We start from the raw sequence: 20,157 nt of genomic DNA on the forward strand, positions 1-20,157 counted from the left end.
CGCCTCAAATAAGTACCAAACAATGAATTGCAAATGAGGTTGAGGTATTGATCTGCCATTGGCATTTAGGATGTGTGAAAAGAATGGGGTGGGGGGCTTGGGGCGGGGAGGGAGCTGCAGGTTACCAATGTCGATGATTCATCAAGTGACTCGGTTTGTGTGAGCTGGCCTTTGACTGTGAGCTTGTCACTTGCTCTTGTTATCTGCTGCTGTTATCTAAAGCTTAACGCAACCACCACCCCCCCACCCCGCTGTCACCGCCGCCATACACACAGACACTCAAAAGGGGAATGGTAGAATTGTGTGCGTGTGTGTGTGGCAATTACTGGACAGGCTGCCTTGATAGTGCGGCTTAACAGCTGGTTTATTGAATGGCTGATATGTGTGTGTGTGTGTGTGTGTGTATTACAGAGCAGCGTGGTGAGGGAACATAAAGCCTGGGCTGCATGCCAATCTGCTCGACACTTATAGTATCCTCACACGGAGCCGGAGCTCATCACTGTGTCAACATCTCTATGAGGCTGGAAATAAGCTGCGATCAATGCAAAGGATTCAGAGACATTCATCTACTGTATCACAGCCACAAAGACGTTCATCTATTTCCTGAAACTTAAGCCTCTTAAAAAGGCTCCATATGCTGCAGCAACATGTTTGAATGCTGTGTTATGATAGGGGCCAATGAGTCATAAAGCTGCTTTTATGTGACACTGGAAGAAAATGACGAGGTCTCAACGCCGCCGCCACAAATCATCCATGACGTCCTTTTGTCCCGGACTTTAAAAGGAGCATTTCATCTCTGATTCCTTCAGTCAAATGTCAGTGTCATGTAAAAATAGACACAGTGTCTCTTACCACTCGTGAAATAATTATCATAACAAACCACTGCAGCGCGGTGTCGTCCAAAGTCACCGCCACATCAGGGCTGATGTTGAGCGTGTGTTCCAGAACAATGGCTGGCGGTGGAAGCATATAGTAGCTTTTTTTTTTTTTTTTTTTTTTTTTTTTTTTTTTTTTTTTTTTTTTAAATGGGACTTGTTGGTGCCATTTGTTTTCCCGTATGAAGCTAATCAAAGATAAATAAAGTCACAAGTACAAGGTCAACGTATTTTCTAAAGTCACTTCCTTGGTAACAGCATAACATCACCTCATCAACATGTCTCTGACCAAAACAGTCTCTGTTTTCTGTGGTTGGCTCTCACTGCGGTATTGTATCACTTCCTGTTCCGGAGCACAGCAGTGTTTTGCTGTATCCGTTAGCTGTTTAATCTGCGCAGTTAGACTGATCTAGATAACTAGATAACGATTTGTTTCACAGTGTAATCTTCACGTGCCTTAACTAAAGCACTCCCTCTGCTGAATCACCTCTAAATTATTTACACATTATTCACTTTGTGTGTTTTTAGGAATCCGCTAGCTTAGCGCAGCTACTAGCTCTTAGCCGGTTTAGCATGGCGGCTTCTCCTGTCTCTCCCGCACTTTTCTGCTCTGGGTGTGAAATGTTTAGTTATTCCTCGGCCTCCTTTAGCAGTAATGGTACTTGTAATAAGTGTAGCTTATTCGTAGCTTTGGAGACCAGGCTGGGCGAATTGGAGACTCGGCTCCGCACCTTGGAAAATCCTACAGCTAGCCAGGCCCCTGTAGTCAGTGCGGACCAAGGTAGCTTAGCCGCCGTTAGTTCCCCTCCGGCAGATCCCGAGCAGCCGGGAAAGCAGGCCGACTGGGTGACTGTGAGGAGGAAGCGTAGTTCTAAACAGAAGCCCCGTGTACACTGCCAACCCGTTCACATTTCTAACCATTTTTCCCCACTCAGCGACACACCCACCGAGGATCAAACTCTGGTTATTGGTGACTCTTTTGAGAAATGTGAAGTTAGCGACACCAGCAACCATAGTCAATTGTCTTCCGGGGGCCAGAGCAGGCGACATTGAAGGAAATTTGAAACTGCTGGCTAAGGCTACGCGTAAATTTGGTAAGATTGTAATTCACGTCGGCAGTAATGACACCCGGTTACGCCAATCGGAGGTCACTAAAATTAACATTGAATCGGTGTGTAACTTTGCAAAAACAATGTCGGACTCTTTAGTTTTCTCTGGGCCCCTCCCCAATCGGACCGGGAGTGACATGTTTAGCCGCATGTTCTCCTTGAATTGCTGGCTGTCTGAGTGGTGTCCAAAAAAAATGAGGTGGGCTTCATAGATAATTGGCAAAGCTTCTGGGGAAAACCTGGTCTTGTTAGGAGAGACGGCATCCATCCCACTTTGGATGGAGCAGCTCTCATTTCTAGAAATCTGGCCAATTTTCTTAAATCCTCCAAACCGTGACTATCCAGGGTTGGGACCAGGAAGCAGAGTTGTAGTCTTACACACCTCTGTGTAGCTTCTCTCCCTCTGCCATCCCCTCATTACCCCATCCCTGTAGAGACGGTGCCTGCTCCCAGACCACCAATAACCAGTAAAAATCTATTTAAGCATAAAAATTAAAAAAGAAAAAATAATATAGCACCTTCAACTGCACCACAGACTAAAACAGTTAAATGTGGTCTATTAAACATTAGATCTCTCTCTTCTAAGTCCCTGTTAGTAAATGATATAATAATTGATCAACATATTGATTTATTCTGCCTTACAGAAACCTGGTTACAGCAGGATGAATATGTTAGTTTAAATGAGTCAACACCCCCGAGTCACACTAACTGCCAGAACGCTCATAGCACGGGCCGAGGCGGAGGATTAGCAGCAATCTTCCATTCCAGCTTATTAATTAATCAAAAACCCTGACAGAGCTTTAATTCATTGGAAAGCTTGACTCTTAGTCTTGTCCATCCAAATTGGAACTCCCAAAAACCAGTTTAATTTGTTATTATCTATCGTCCACCTGGTCGTTACTGTGAGTTTCTCTGTGAATTTTCAGACCATTTGTCTGACTTAGTGCTTGGCTCAGATCTTATAATTATAGTGGCCGATTTTAACATCCACACAGATGCTGAGAATGACAGCCTCAACACTGCATTTAATCTATTATTAGACTCAATTGGCTTTGCTCAAAATGTAAATGAGTCCACCCACCACTTTAATCATATCTTAGATCTTGTTCTGACTTATGGTATGGAAACTGAAGACTTAACAGTATTCCCTGAAAACTCCCTTCTGTCTGATCATTTCTTAATAACATTTACATTTACTCTGATGGACTACCCAGCAGTGGGGAATAAGTTTCATTATACTACAAGTCTTTCAGAAAGCGCTGTAACTAGGTTTAAGGATATGATTCCTTCTTTATGTTCTCTAATGCCATATACCAACACAGGGCAGAGTCGCTACCTAAACTCTGTAAGTGAGATAGAGTATCTCGTCAATAGTTTTACATCCTCATTGAAGACAACTTTGGATGCTGTAGCTCCTCTGAAAAAGAGAGCCTTAAATCAGAAGTGCCTGACTCCGTGGTATAACTCACAAACTCGCAGCTTAAAGCAGATAACCCGTAAGTTGGAGAGGAAATGGCGTCTCACTAATTTAGAAGATCTTCACTTAGCCTGGAAAAAGAGTCTGTTGCTCTATAAAAAAGCCCTCCGTAAAGCTAGGACATCTTACTACTCATCACTAATTGAAGAAAATAAGAACAACCCCAGGTTTCTTTTCAGCACTGTAGCCAGGCTGACAAAGAGTCAGAGCTCTATTGAGCCGAGTATTCCTTTAACTTTAACTAGTAATGACTTCATGACTTTCTTTGCTAATAAAATTTTAACTATTAGAGAAAAAATTACTCATAACCATCCCAAAGACGTATCGTTATCTTTGGCTGCTTTCAGTGATGCTGGTATTTGGTTAGACTCTTTCTCTCCGATTGTTCTGTCTGAGTTATTTTCATTAGTTACTTCCTCCAAACCATCAACATGTCTATTAGACCCCATTCCTACCAGGCTGCTCAAGGAAGCCCTACCATTAATTAATGCTTCGATCTTAAATATGATCAATCTATCTTTATTAGTCGGCTATGTACCACAGGCTTTTAAGGTGGCAGTAATTAAACCATTACTTAAAAAGCCATCACTTGACCCAGCTATCTTAGCTAATTATAGGCCAATCTCCAACCTTCCTTTTCTCTCAAAAATTCTTGAAAGGGTAGTTGTAAAACAGCTAACTGATCATCTGCAGATGAATGGTCTATTTGAAGAGTTTCAGTCAGGTTTTAGAATTCATCATAGTACAGAAACAGCATTAGTGAAGGTTACAAATGATCTTCTTATGGCCTCAGACAGTGGACTCATTTCTGTGCTTGTTCTGTTAGACCTCAGTGCTGCTTTTGATACTGCTGACCATAAAATTTTATTACAGAAATTAGAGCATGCCATAGGTATTAAAGGCACTGCACTGTGGTGGTTTGAATCATATTTATCTAATAGATTACAATTTGTTTATGTAAATGGGGAATCTTCTTCACAGACTAAGGTTAATTATGGAGTTCCACAAGGTTCTGTGCTAGGACCAATTTTATTCACTTTATACATGTTTCCCTTAGGCAGTATTATTAGACGGCATTGCTTAAATTTTCATTGTTACGCAGATGATACCCAGCTTTATCTATCCATGAAGCCAGAGGACACACACCAATTAGCTAAACTGCAGGATTGTCTTACAGACATAAAGACATGGATGACCTCTAATTTCCTGCTTTTAAACTCAGATAAAACTGAAGTTATTGTACTTGGCCCCACAAATCTTAGAAACATGGTGTCTAACCAGATCCTTACTCTGGATGGCATTACCCTGACCTCTAGTAATACTGTGAGAAATCTTGGAGTCATTTTTGATCAGGATATGTCATTCAATGTGCATATTAAACAAATATGTAGGACTGCTTTTTTGCATTTGCGCAATATCTCTAAAATTAGAAAGGTCTTGTCTCAGAGTGATGCTGAAAAACTAATTCATGCATTTATTTCCTCTAGGCTGGACTATTGTAATTCATTATTATCAGGTTGTCCTAAAAGTTCCCTGAAAAGCCTTCAGTTAATTCAAAATGCTGCAGCTAGAGTACTGACAGGGACTAGAAGGAGAGAGCATATCTCACCCATATTGGCCTCTCTTCATTGGCTTCCTGTTAATTCTAGAATAGAATTTAAAATTCTTCTTCTTACTTATAAGGTTTTGAATAATCAGGGTCCCATCTTATCTTAGGGACCTCATAGTACCATATCACCCCAATAGAGCGCTTCGCTCTCAGACTGCAGGCTTACTTGTAGTTCCTAGGGTTTGTAAGAGTAGAATGGGAGGCAGAGCCTTCAGCTTTCAGGCTCCTCTCCTGTGGAACCAGCTCCCAATTCAGATCAGGGAGACAGACAACCCTCTCTACTTTTAAGATTAGGCTTAAAACTTTCCTTTTTGCTAAAGCTTATAGTTAGGGCTGGATCAGGTGACCCTGAACCATCCCTTAGTTATGCTGCTATAGACTTAGACTGCTGGGGGGTTCCCATCATGCACTGAGTGTTTCTTTCTCTTTTTTCTCTGTATGCACCACTCTGCATTTAATCATTAGTGATTGATCTCTGCTCCCTTCCACAGCATGTCTTTTTCCTGGTTCTCTCCCTCAGCCCCAACCAGTCCCAGCAGAAGACTGCCCCTCCCTGAGCCTGGTTCTGCTGGAGGTTTCTTCCTGTTAAAAGGGAGTTTTTCCTTCCCACTGTTGCCAAGTGCTTGCTCACAGGGGGTCGTTTTGACCGTTGGGGTTTTTCTGTAATTATTGTATGGCCTTGCCTTACAATATAAAGTGCCTTGGGGCAACTGTTTGTTGTGATTTGGCACTATATAAATAAAATGGATTTGATTTGATTTGGGTAGTACATACACTCACTTTATTAGGTACACCTGTTCAATTGCTTAACACAGACAGCTGATCAGCCAATCACATGGCAGCAACTCAGTGCAGTTAGGCATCTAGACGTGTTGAAGACGACTTGCTGAAGTTCAAACTGAGCATCAGAACGGGGAAGAAAAGGGGATTTAAGTGGCTTTGAATGTGGCAAGGTAGTCCAAGTATTTCAGAAACTTCTGATCTACTGGGATTTTCACTCACAACCATCTCTAGGGTTTACAGAGAATGGTCCAGAGAAGAGGAGATACCCATGAGTGGCAGCTGTGTGGACAAAGATGCCTTGTTGATGTCAGGGGAGAATGGGCAGACTAGTTGAATGGGCGACTTTGTGATGCCATCACGTCAATATGGACCAACATCTCTGAGGAATGCTTCCAACGCCTTGTTGAATCTATGCCATGAAGAATTAAGGCAATTCTGAAAGCAAAAGGGGTCCAACCCGGTACCAGCAAGTTGTAATAACGTGGCCGGTAAATCAGCTTACTGAGCCAATGGCGAATATATACATGTAACACACACACACATGGACCCCGGCAGAAAAATTTTAACTTGTAGTTCACCAATATGTTGAACTTCACTGTGTGAAATAATTGAGATCAATGTGCCTGAGATTGATTTAGTTCAGTCTTAAGGGTCACTGCTAAATTAAATTTAAATTATTCCAAAATTTCAAATGCAAAACACATAAAAGTGAGCACCATTAATGCTGTTCCAACAAGCAGGCCTAAAGGGTCCTTATGCTCCCAGCATTGAGATGAGGAAATACTAACCAGTTAATCAATGCAGACACAATGACATCAATCCAAAATGGCCACTAACATGGCTGCCACTATGAAAATATTCCAAAATATGGCAAAAAAGCAATGATTTTAGTTTTCCTTTGGTGTATTGGGGCAAAATGTCTTAAGGTGTAGTTGGATAATGTTTTTTCTGGTGTTGCACGCAATCTTTGTTCCCAACAGAGTGGAACAACGTATTACACTCCTCTCCACACGAGACAAGGCACTGGCAAAAGCTCTTCTCCGTAGGATCGCAGGTCAGTACCAGAGCAGTCTGACGTTTCAACTAATAAATGGCTACTGACATATTCTAGTTCTGCGGGTACTCACTGAACACAAATGCGCATGTTGACACGGCATCAATGTTAATTTTTGCAACGCATCTGACTCAGTTGTTAGTCCTACTTTGTGGAAACACCTGAGACTTTGTGGGAGACCCAACAAGTTTTTGTCCATCCTGGCCGGCCTACACACTGTACAACACAGGAATGTAATTTTGCCATTACTCTTCCCGGAGCTGACGTGAACACAGTGCTGGATAAGGACGTGGAGTCCAGTGACCTGGGTGCCTTTATTGGTAAGGAAAGGCTGCTTGACCTCGGCTTTGCAGACAACGCTGTGATCATTGTGGAATCAATGGATGTTGTTGGTGAAGGTGAGTGAGGAGTCTCGCTATCTAGTACCAGGACTAAGCCCTCAAACACACTGGGTGCAGCTCTGCAAATGCAAGTACAAGGTCAACTTATTTTCTAAAGTCACTTCCTTGGTAACAGCATCACATAAGCAAGATATTTTTGTTCTGTTCTCTGCGTCTGTCATGCCCAGTCCCAGCTCAGGGGTTAGGACTTTGTTTATTGCCTTATTTCCTCTTTGATTTTCTGGTTTTACCATCATGTTAGTAGTCTCAGTTTGGTTCTGTTTATTGCTTTGCTTTGTTTACCATTTAGTCACTGGTTTCATTCATTACCTTATTATTTAGTTTGCAGTCATTCAGTTATTTATTGCTTTTCTTTATGCTACACTTTCATCACAGATTCTTTCTTTGGTTATCATTTATTCTGTAGTTAGTTCTTGTTTTTTCACTCCTGGTCCTTTAAGTTTAGTTCTGGTTATCACATTTCTTGTATTATGCTTTAGTCACAGGTTTTGGTTATTATTCTCCTTCAGTGTTTCTTTTCATATCATGTTCCATTTGTTATTTATTGCATTTTCTGTTTATCAGTTTTCTTTTTTTATTTATTGCATTATTCTGTAGTCACTGGGTTTGTTTATTCTCTGTTTATCATCTATTTTGTGTTGTATTCTGTGGTTACTGGTTTTGTTTTATGTCAGTTATTTTCTGCTCAGTTTGTAGTCTGATTTGTCATGTCTTTATCGGTTACTGCATTTGATTTTTATACTTTAATCTGTACCAGTCCCTGTTCTAGTTTCAATTATAATCATAGATCTTCTTGTTTCCCGCTATTTGGATTAGTCACGTTATTTCCTAGTTTTGTTTCCTGTTTGTTTTGCTCATGCATTATTGCTTGTCTGGAACACGTCATGTAATGGCCCAGTTACACGGCACTTAACGAAGGGTGACGAAGCCCCAACGAAACAAGAAATCTGGACTTTCGTTGACTGTCGTTGACATCGTTTAACCTTCGCGCAGCTTCGTTCCTGCAGCGGGTGCTTCGTCAGGAGTTTTAAACTGTTGAAAAATTTGAACGAAGGGCAACGAAAACCTCAGTTCGTCTGTGTTTCGTTTTGCTGTCGTTCTTGACGTTTTTTAATCGTTTTAGTTTTTGTAACGTTATTGTTTAATTTGACTTCGTTGGAGCAGCTGAATGTTTTCACACAGTGCAGAAGCCGGTTTGTGAGCACTGAGGCTGCTGCTGCGTTCATGTACCGTCGGAAATTACAGGGCAAACTCAGCCTGCTTGCTTGGATTTTTTTTATCTGTGTGTGGGGGGGGGGGGGGGGGGGGGCAGCTTCAATGGGCTCAGGCACCTTACATAGGCCAGAATTAATCTTTTGTTTGGATATAATTAATTATTTCGCCACAAGCAACTGTTGAATTTGAAACAACGAAAAAGTTGTGTAATTTCCGATGGTATGTGAATGCAGCATCAGCGGCAGCAAGAGCTCCTGCGTGCGCTTATTATTTTTATTAAATATAACAATCTGAGTGTAGGAATGACAATCCAGTCCTTCTGTACATGTGGCAACAGGCAGATGAATCAAAATGATTATATAAAGAGCTGTTCTGGAAGGAAGAATTCACGTTGTGGATCAGTGATCAGCTGGTGGAAATAACCGCACGAGTCAATGCGCGCATTCACACGCACTGATTAATTTACTGTTCTGATATATTCAATCATCTTTACACATATTTATATTTATTCTCCCTTTTGACAGTTTTCTGTTATAAATCAATATATATGTCTTAGAACATAATACTGTGATATAGCAGTGACCACGGAACACTTTTTTTTTTAATTGGAGCACGACAGAGCATGCATTGTGTCGACAGACAGTGTGGATTCTGATGATGATGGAGATGATCCCTCTTTTGTTCTGGACAAGGAACCAGAGCAGGTGGTCCATCGACATCTCCACAGATTCTGTTTGCAGTTCCTCCAGGACTCAGGCGCTATGAGCTCCGTTCCAGCGCCGAGTGCTGGAGCAGACACACACTGCTCCAGCTGTGGCTCCAGGTGCATTTCGTTAAGATCGTGAGCTTCAGTTTTGTTAAGTTCCTCTTTCGTCCCTTTTGCGCTCTTGCTTCACAGACTGTTTGGTGATAAAAGCTCTTTCGTCCACCTTTTCTCAACGAATTGTAACGTTTTTTACTTTTTGTCGTGTGCCGTGTGACTGGGTCATAATTCACTGTTAGTTTTTCTGTCACTTACTTTAGTTTTTCTGTCACTTACTTTACTTGCTTGGCACCGTTGTTTTTTCAGCCACTTAGTTATCTTGCCACAGTTCACTTTGCTTTTGCCTCACTGCACTCTCTTGCACTTACCTTTGTCTTCCCCGGTCACACCCCCTTCCAGCACCTTCTGCACACCTGTTCCTCATTTCTCCACTAAATACACCACCAGTTATTTAAACCCTCACATTCTCACTGTTCACTGCCAGATTGTTGATTTCAAGTTACTCTCCAGCCTTAGTTCCAAGTTCACCTTTGCTCTGTTTTTTGCCTGCCAGATTTTTGACCTTGCTTTGTTCTCGACCTTGACTTTGTCTCTGATGGCTTCCTCACTGTGTATTTTGACCTGTGCATGTCTGTTGAACCATGCCTCAGCCCATTGCCTGTCTGTTACCGTTGCCTCACTGCTGGATCACCTGTGTACCGACTCCCTGTTTGCTTTGATGATTAAACCTTTTACTTACTCCATCCCTAGTGAAAACTCACATTTGTGTCCACCTGTTATGAGCCACGCCGTCACCATGCCTGACAGCGTCTCTTCCTATCAAAATCTCTACATGTCAGACACACAACTTATTGTTGTGTTGCTGTTTTTTTCTTTGTTTTTGTGTTTCTACAATGGGCAAGTACTCTGTGTAGATAAATACTTTTCTTTTTTGCCTGTTTTAATCTTACTTATTGTTGGCGTTTCCTCCGTTGGTGTGCTGTCATCTACAAACAAAGCCTCCAGTTACTTCCAGACTGAATGATGTGGATCAAAGACTGATAGCTGCACTCCAGTTGTGTTAGCAGGAGGAAAACATGCGTGTTTCTTTAATGTGACAGACTACAGAGGAGACACAACCTCAACCAAGTATTAAGTGCATAAGTTTGACATTTCTGTATTGTAAATCCCCTTTTTTTTAATTCATCTCATGGAATATTCTAAAATTCTTTTTTTTTTCTTTTTCTTTTGAAGCTGTAGGCTATAAATATTTTAGTTTATACGTAATCCGTGTAGATAGAATATATAACATTTTTACTTTCTGGGAAAACTGCCAAAAAATATTGAACTTTTTCACAACATTGCAAATTTGAGATCTTTAAATGTCATATTACTCCTTATGTTTTTGTTCCTTGCGCCTACAAAACAATTATTTCCCACCATTTTTATTCTTATGATGTGTACATACAAATATTTTTGCATTTGGGTGAGCAATGTTGGATTTTAAATTTTTTTATGGGAATCCATCGAGCAGTTCACAGGCATAACGAAAGCAAGCTACGCACAAATTTTGGTGCTACTATCTGCTCGGTAACTATATTATGATCAAATGGACTGTTGTTGGGGTCAAAGTTGAATTCTAATCCAATTACATTTTTCCGCAAATCTGACTGGTTAATCGTGTGAGATTTCAGACCATAAAATATCGCATTGATGGTAGCAAAACATTTGACCGTTTCACATTTAATGTATTACTCCGCGCCCTGACCGCACATGCTGATATGCAGATGTCAATAATGGCGCTGTCAACTGAGAGAGAGAGAATGTGGCGGAGAGACGACGATGCAGAAATGGGTGAATTTATGCTACTATACGAAAGTATCAATGTGGATTAATCAGTGCAGTTGACGACATGGAGAAATCTGTGGGTCTGCTCACAGAATTTCCAGTTTGGCATGAAGATGCTGTTGCTACGGTAAGCTTTGCCGAAAACATGGCTCCAGGTCAAATTACTCACAGAAAAATAAAGTGTGCAAATGATGGAATTGGATTAGAATGAGAATAACTCCCTTGTGTCTGATAATTAGCGGACGTTAATGCTGGATTATGGTTGCAAATGTCCGTTTTATCAGCTCCGCTAATGTGTCATCGGTAAAACTCCTTTTTACTCCTTTTAGTCAATTTGCAACTGTAAAATTAAGCATTAACGTCCGCAAATCATCAGACACAACAGGGTTATTCCCTAATAGTTTTACCCGGATTTATGGAAAATTATGAGTATTACATATTTTGCAGTTTTAATGACAAAATCTTACACATCATTGATACTGAAAATAATGATTAGCTTCTGGACTAAACTGAAATAGTCTCATTTGTGTCCAGTCAAGTTTTCGTATAGCAGAACTCACTCAGTAAAATATCTATGACTGAAGAAACATTTTACTGCATTTAGCAAACAGATGACAGAAAATGAAAGTTCAACTGATAAAAGATTTTAAATGAACAAAACCAGAAGAGAAGACTCATGGCAACTTTCTTGCTGAGGTGGATAAGTCAAACATTTGATGCAACGCTGTGAATCTTTGGCCGTCAGCTAATACCTTATTACCTGAATGTCTGATCTGTCAACTTTAATTCTGGCTTTATTCCCTCTTTACCTTTGAACCACACAGAACCAGACTTGGTAATGTGATGTAAAACTTTCATCAGCACACGGCACTTCAAGGTTGCACTCAGCTTGGGCACCCCCCCCCCCCACCACCAAAAAAGTCTCACTGGAGTATGTTGATTTAAAGATGAACTATGCAATATTTTTACCTTAATTTTAAAGTTTGAGAATAAGATAAGATAAGAGACACTTTGTTGTCATTGTAATAACAAGGAAACTTTGTTGGTGACAGCCAGTCAGTTGCAGCAATTATTAAATAGAATAAAAGAAAAGAAAATAGAATAAAAAGAAAATAGAATAAATAAAGATAAAATATAAGAGCGAGAATAATATAATATAGAATAATTATAATTGCTAAATAACTTGTTTTGGAGAGAATGGGGGCTCTCTCCCCACCACCAACACCATGCAGCTTGCTGGTCTGGAAACTTTTGGGATGCCGACCCAGTGTCCTTTGAAAAAGAATATCGGGTCTCGTGAGAAACACAAACTGCTTTACAGCACTACAACAGCACATACATGATGCCAACCCCCACCCAACTGAAGCACCAGCGAGCTAGCACAAACTAATAAGAAACCAACAAAGGCTTTAGTTCTTATAAACCCAATTCCAATGAAGTTGGGACATTGTGTGAAATGTAAATAAAAACAGAATACAGTGATTTGCAAATCCTCTTCAACCTATATTCAATTGAATACACCACAAAAACAAGATATTTAATGTTCAAACTGATAAACATTATTGTTTTTGTGCAAATATTTGTTCATTTTGAAATGGATGCCTGCAACATGTTTCAAAAAAGCTGGGACGGGGCGACAAAAGACTGGGAAAGTTGATGAATGCTCAAAGAACACCTGTTTGGAACATTCCACAGGTGAACAGGTTAATTGGAAACAGGTGAGTGTCATGATTGGGTATAAAAGGAGCATCCCCAAAAGGCTCAGCCGTTCACAAGCAAAGATGGGGTGAGGATCACCACTTTGTGAACAACTGTGTGAAAAAATAGTCCAACAGTTTCAGAACAATGTTTCTCAATGTTCAATTGCAAGGAATTTAGGGATTCCATCATCTACAGTCCATAATATAATCACAAGATTCAGAGACTCTGGAGAACCCTTTACCCGTAAGCGGCAAGGCCGAAAATCAATACTAAATGCCCGTGACCTGCGATCCCTCAGGCGGCACTGCATTAAAAACTGACATTATTGTGTAAAGGATCTTACCGCGTGAGCTCAGGAACACTTCAGAAAACCATTGCCAGTCAACATAGTTCGTCGCTACATCTACAAGCGCAAGTTAAAACTCTACCATGCAAAGTGAAAGCCATACATCAACAACATCCAGAAACACTACCACCTTATCTGAGCCCGAGCTCATTTGAAATGGACAGACACAAAGTGGAATAGTGTGCTGTGGTCTGCTGAGTCCACATTTCAAATTGTTTTTGGAAATCATACACGCCGTGTCCTCCGGACAAAAGAGGAAGAAGACCATCCAGATTGTTACCAGTATAAAGTTCAAAAGCCAGCATCTGTGATGGTACGGGAGTGTGGAGATGGCACCATCAATGCTGAAAGGTACATCCAGGTTTCGGAGTAACACATGCTGCCATCCAAGCAACGTCTTTTTCAGGGACGTCCCTGCTTATTTCAGCAAGACAATGTCAAGCCACATTCTGCACGTGTTACAGCAGCGTGGCTTCGTAGTAAAAGACTGCGGGTATTAGACTAGCCTGCCTGCAGTCTAGACCTGTCGCCCATTGAAAATGTGTGGCGCATTATGAAGCGCAAAATACGACAATGGAGACCCTGGACTGTTGAACAACTGAAGTCGTATATCAAGCAAGAATGGGAAAGAATTCCACCTACAAAGTTTCAACAATTATTGTCCTCAGTTCCCAAACGCTTATTGAGTGTTGTTAAAAGGAAAGGTGATGTAAGGGCCCAGTCGCACTGGGGAGAGGATTAATTGCGCATGAATTGAGTATACAAAGTACGGGCGTTCGTTGTCGTCCGCAACAAAATTGGCCAAAAATGACAAATGTCCCAGTATGAATTACGGATATATTAATAATGTATAGCGAATATATGATGAACAATCACGGGTATATAACGCATGTCGTGAGGAAACGGATCCGACACATTGCGATTATCATGGCAGTATTACGGGTGTATTACGAATGCATCTGCATTGCAGTCATAAAAAGAAGAGCACTCGGGCCTTTCGGCATCACTATTCACACCAACAATACAGTCTCTGGAGCATTTGCTGGACTTGGACAAGTTGATCATAGAGTTGATGTTCATGTTGTCATGCGAGGGTTAACTGTTCATGAGTTTGGGGAGCGGGAGGGGGGAAGCTGCTCGGGGTGTGAGACTGTTTTTTTTTTTGTTTTTGTTTTTTGAGAGTGTCAGAGAAAACAGCCTTCAGCATGAGTTGTGGCTAAACAGCAACTCTTCCTTTTGTTGGCATTAAATAAAACTCCTGAAGGAGACCCAAAGTCCACGGCTGACTTCTCTGCAGCTGGGGATTTACAGTATGTTGTTGGACTGCAGCAGCTATTACATCTTTGGGGATCTCCACAGTTGGACTGGCACTGACTGGCAGGTATGTCAATTTATGCCTCATATAGTACTTTGAGTTTACGTGACGTGTTTGTTATGCATTCACAGATTGTCCACAAATCATCTGCAAAGCAGACTAATACAAACGTTTTATCCGTGGCCAATCTGTATGCATTACTTATTTTAGTTTGTGATGTGGACATGATAGGCATGCAATATATCCATTTTACACACTGTCCCAGTCCACTGCCAAGCCACAAATCCCAGTCAGTTGTGGATATCAGCAGGTAACGGCAGATATACAGTGCATAGATTGAGTATGTCTTGAGTATGTATTGTGTCTGTATTGCGTATGCAAGGCGGATGTCATCCGCAGCCAAAATTTTGTGCAGCTCAAAAATCCTGGCAACGGAAAAACGTGCCTCTGCGGATAATTGCGGACGTGTGAGGGTGTCGGCCGACTCATACAAGCATGTTTCAAGGATATTGCGGATGTTTAGCGAATATGAACCAATTTTGTGCGCAATTCATACGCAAATCTTCCTAAACGCCAGTGGGACCAGGCCCTAACACAGTGGTAAATATACCACTGTCCCAGCTTTTTTGAAACGTGTAGGCATCCATTTCAGAATGAGCAAATATTTGCACAAAAGCAATCAAGTTTATCAGGTTACACACAGGTCAAAGTCAGTCAGAGTTTCTTGGAGTACTGAGAGCTGAAAGATAAAGCGTACAAAACAGATGCAGACCTGGTGTTCTTGCTGCTGCACTACATTATATATAAAAATCTGTTCTCAATGTATTTCTGTGTATTGTCACTTTCTTGACACAGCTCCACGGATTGTACTCACCAGCTCCATAGAAAAAAAATGCACATGGACAGCAGGGAAAAAGGGGACAGCTAGTTGTGAGTTTTTAATGACAATTTTGTGACACGTAGTCCCAAGCTGTAGGGGAAGCGCCATAGGGAAGAGCGCTCCTATCCACTCCTATGGCATTGATTTTTGGGTAATGACTGAAAGAACAATTGATTGTATTTCCCAGCTACCTTGGGAACGGCTCAGGAGACCCCACAAAGACTTCGAGGTTTTGGCCAAGGACAGGGATGTGTGGGCTACCCTGCTTCGTCCACTGCCACTCCGAACCAGATAAATGGCAGAAAATGAATCAATAAATGTTGGAACAAAAATTGTGCTGATTAAATAATTTATATGCACTGATTTGCAAATTTTATTGAGAATACATACAAACAGATCAGATTTGGATATTGTATGCTGACATGGTTCCAAAAACGCAGTTGTATAGCTACAAGTACAATTCGTCCATTCATTTTTTTGCCATGTATCCGGGTCTGGGTCACGGTGGAGTATAAGTAGTGTATAGTTAGAGTTAAAACATTTTTGCTGTTTGCATGAACTGGGATTACGCATCCCATCATGCACTTCCAGCATCTACTTTATTTCAATAACGAGTGCATCTGCGCACCCGTGGACGTGTTGGTCTTACACTGAGGTGTGGCGCGGTAGCTGAATGCAATTGCACAATAGAGTTATTTTTAGATAATATTTGATATAATATTCAGATATGCATTATAGTCAGGTTCACAACACAAATACACTCTGCACATACAAGAAAACTGAATTGAAAACCACAATGAAATAAAGTAAAAGCCAATGCTAATGGTAATTCAGAAAACTTCACTTTTCTGTGTCACCTCAGGGAGCTTTGGCGGCTGCTTTGTGCTCATGCGTTGATGTTTGTTAAACAAACAGACTAACTTGTCGCCTTACTTTGTGCTTTGATTACATGCCATGTGGTGTCTGACAAATGCACTATGCACTTGCGCTATACACTTTAGACTGTGCACCAAAAACGCACCAAAGATAGTCATATAGTGCGCCATCATCATGTCTTGACAGCGACCCTCCTGGCTTCTCATTTTTGGGTGTTTTCTGTCTATTACCAACTGCTTTCAAAGAGTAGTTGCTCACTACTGCCAACTACTGTTCTGGAGAGTTTTGTGGCACAGAGTGCTTGAATATAAAAGCATTTCCTCTCTGCTGCAGGCAACGTCGGCCCCAGGTGAGAGTACAAACGAAGCTTTAAGCCCGGTTGTGACGGGACACGGCGACAATCAACAGGTCTGAGGCTGGTTGGTTTTTCTATCTGCTTTTCTTCCCTCGTTTGTATTCTGTTTGGATTTGAAAGGCCTGGGGCTGTTTTGGGAGGGGTGGGGGCAGGTATTCATTAGGGTGATGCTCTGCTGCCTCTTTATTTACAGTCTCAACCAGTCGCCCTGTGGAGCAATGCAACACAGTTCACAGTGTGAGAGTGCGCTCTTACCTATGAGACGGCACAACACCGAGCAGCAGCACTGCCGCGTGGAACACATCAGTTTCATAGATAGTGCGGTTCTGGCTGAATGTTGGACTGGCTTCCTCTGGACACCTTATTGTGTACTACACTGTTACTAACACTGCTCCAGCAGCCAACAACAGCAACCGTTACTTCCTATTTTTAAAAGGTTATTATCATCATTGCACTTCTTCAGGAGGAAATCACAATAATGTAGTTGTATAGTCAGCTGCAGTGCTGCTTTCAGGAGAGAAGCAGTAAAAACTGGAGACATCTGCAACATGTGTGATCCTGCTTCAGACTCTGACCAGAGGCACATATGTGTAAAATAACACTACGACTGTGTGTTTCATGGTAAAAGCATGACATTTTTGCATAGACATTGTTTGATATATAATTTAAAAAAGTAAAGATCATGCCAAGTTAATTTTTTTGTTTCATTTAAAAGCCAAAAACAAACAAACAAAAAAAACACAAACAAAACAATGTAACTGTGGTTGGGATGGACTCAGCGTGTAAGAAAACAGAACAGCACTTCAGTTGTGTCTGTATAACATATAGTGGAGCAGATATGTGCAACAATTGTGCATTCTGCACATTGTTTGACTTACAACTGCACACAGGGACAAACTGAATGTTTTCTATGTTTGATGAGACACTGAATCCATTCCAACCAAAATTACATTGACTAAAAAAAAAACAACTTGGGATGAGATCTAAAATTTTTATTAGCATATTTTACGGCGTATAAGTCACACCTTTGTTCTGGATTATCAGCTCTTTTGTGCATTGTTGTAGTGTACTTTTATGATTGGCTTTTATTTTCTTATTCTGAGATTCAAGTGTTCTGAGATTTGCCGCCATCATGGCGATGGCCAACGTAGTAAATGTAACTTTGTCCATCACTCACCAAGTGGAGTGCACTGCCCACTCTATTTTCACCCACACAGAGACCATAAATGCATTATTTTCAAGAAAGCAAGTTAGGTGGGAGGAGCCAGACAGACACTAAGTTCATGAATATGATTAGAAATTAAATGTTTGAATTTTTTTTTTTTTGCAAGGGAGATGTGCAAAAATAGCACTATGAGTGTGTGTTTTATAGTAAAAGCACCAATTTTTTTTTACATTGTTTGAAATATACATTAAAAAAGTTATCATGCCAAGCTAAATAAAAAAAAAAAACATATATATGTAAATAAATCAATGTAATTGTGGTTAGAATGGGAGAAAACAAAACAGCACTTCATTTGTGCCTGTATTACATATACTGCAGTAATAAAGAGTATTTATATGTAATTTATTATCCAATTGAGTATGATATCTATTTTTTTAATTAGACATCAAGCAATGTCTGTGCCATCTGCAAAATCATTTCACATAATCTGCCTACTTAATAAAAATAATTAGAATTTAAACCTGTGAAAAGTTTAAAGGCCCACACTGGCCATTTTCACTTTACAACTGCAACACACAATTAGCAAATAAATGTCGGGGACGTGAACACATGACTCATGATATCCATGTTGGAAAATATTTGTTCGGTGTTCAACTTCACATAAATGTATCTGGAAGTGAAACTCTGTTGACCATTCTTCACCACAGGAGACAAACGTATCACTTGTCACGACTTACACTGCAGTTTGGTTCATTCTGCTACAATGTGAAAGTTTTTTCCTTTAAAAAAATAAACTTCTGTGTATGCTGCCAACTGTCACAGTAAAGGGAATAAAAGTTTGTTTTCTACTTCACTCTTTTAGTCGTATGGTTGGAAAAAAAGTTTCTTAGTAACATGTAATCTGGGTTCAAACATCACAAACAGCCACTTTGGGCCGTTGATGTCAGTAGACATTTAAATTCAGGTCTTTGGTACCAATTGAATATGTGGAGCACAAAAAAAGGTGACAAAACACACATGAATGCAGAGGTGCTTTGTTAGTGTATTACTGTAGGTTTGAACCGGTTCTGATGCTGGTACCTGTTTATGAATGCTCCACTAGTATATTACTGTGGGCTTGGACCTGTTTTGGTGGTGGTACCTGTTTAGGCATTTTCTACTAGTGTATTACTGTGGTTTTGGACTGGTGCTGGTACCTGTGTGTGCATGCTCTGTCAGAGTACTACTGTTGGTTTTGCAATGGTTCTGATGCTGGTACCTGTTTATGCATGTTCCACTAGTGTATTACTGTGGGTTTGGACCTGTTCTGATGCTGGTACCTGTTTATGCATGCTCCACTAGTGTATTACTGTGGGTTTGGACCTGTTCTGATGCTGGTACCTGTTTATGCATGTTCCACTAGTGTATTACTGTGGGTTTGGACCTGTTCTGATGCTGGTACCTGTTTATGCATGTTCCACTAGTGTATTACTGTGGGTTTGAACCGGTTCTGATGCTGGTACCTGTTTATGAATGCTCCACTAGTGTATTACTGTGGGCTTGGACCTGTTTTGGTGGTGGTACCTGTTTAGGCATTTTCTACTAGTGTATTACTGTGGTTTTGGACTGGTGCTGGTACCTGTGTGTGCATGCTCTGTCAGAGTACTACTGTTGGTTTTGCAATGGTTCTGATGCTGGTACCTGTTTATGCATGTTCCACTAGTGTATTACTGTGGGTTTGGACCTGTTCTGATGCTGGTACCTGTTTATGCATGCTCCACTAGTGTATTACTGTGGGTTTGGACCTGTTCTGATGCTGGTACCTTTTTATGCATGCTCCACTAGTGTATTACTGTGGGTTTGGACCTGTTCTGATGCTCGTACCTGTTTATGCATGCTCCACTAGTGTATTACTGTGGGTTTGGACCTGTTCTGATGCTCGTACCTGTTTATGCATGCTCCACTAGTGTATTACTGTGGGTTTGAACCAGTTTTGGTGCTGGTACCTGTTTATGCATGCTCCACTAGTGTATTACTGTGGGTTTGAACCAGTTTTGGTGCTGGTACCTGTTTATGCATGCTCCACTAGTGTATTACTGTGGGTTTGAACCAGTTTTGGTGCTGGTACCTGTGTGCACACGGTAGTGAGTTTCCAGCTGGTGTTTGAGGCTGAACTTCTTCCCGCAGCCGTTACATTCGTAGGGCTTCTCTCCCGTGTGGATGCGTTTGTGGCCCTTCAGAGTGCTTTCATCTCGGAAACAGCTCCCACAGAATTCACACTCAAATGGGTGGTCACCTGCTGAAACGGCAAAGGAGGCAACATTTACTTCAACTGCACATCTACCATGAAGAGGTCCAGTCAACGTTAAAGCCATTCATGTGTGTTATAAAAGCGGGATCACTGATGCCTGACGAACGTTCTGCCAC

At 41.0% G+C, this 20,157-nt stretch overlaps 1 protein-coding gene across 2 annotated transcripts in view; it reads right to left on the reverse strand.

Annotated features, from left to right (window-relative positions):
- Positions 1 to 20,157, reverse strand: part of zbtb16a (zinc finger and BTB domain containing 16a) — a 350,151-nt gene that overhangs the window by 18,606 nt on the left and 311,388 nt on the right. The window contains exon 6 of one of the 2 annotated variants that reach the window (XM_034177822.1): positions 19,859 to 20,026. In XM_034177822.1, the coding sequence (XP_034033713.1) occupies positions 19,859 to 20,026 (168 nt within the window). Of the gene's footprint in view, positions 1 to 19,858; positions 20,030 to 20,157 lie in introns of both variants that reach the window. The other variant, XM_034177821.1, reaches the window with a different exon arrangement.

The sequence above is a fragment of the Thalassophryne amazonica genome, chromosome 9 (assembly GCF_902500255.1).
Source record: "Thalassophryne amazonica chromosome 9, fThaAma1.1, whole genome shotgun sequence".
NCBI lineage: Eukaryota > Metazoa > Chordata > Actinopteri > Batrachoidiformes > Batrachoididae > Thalassophryne > Thalassophryne amazonica.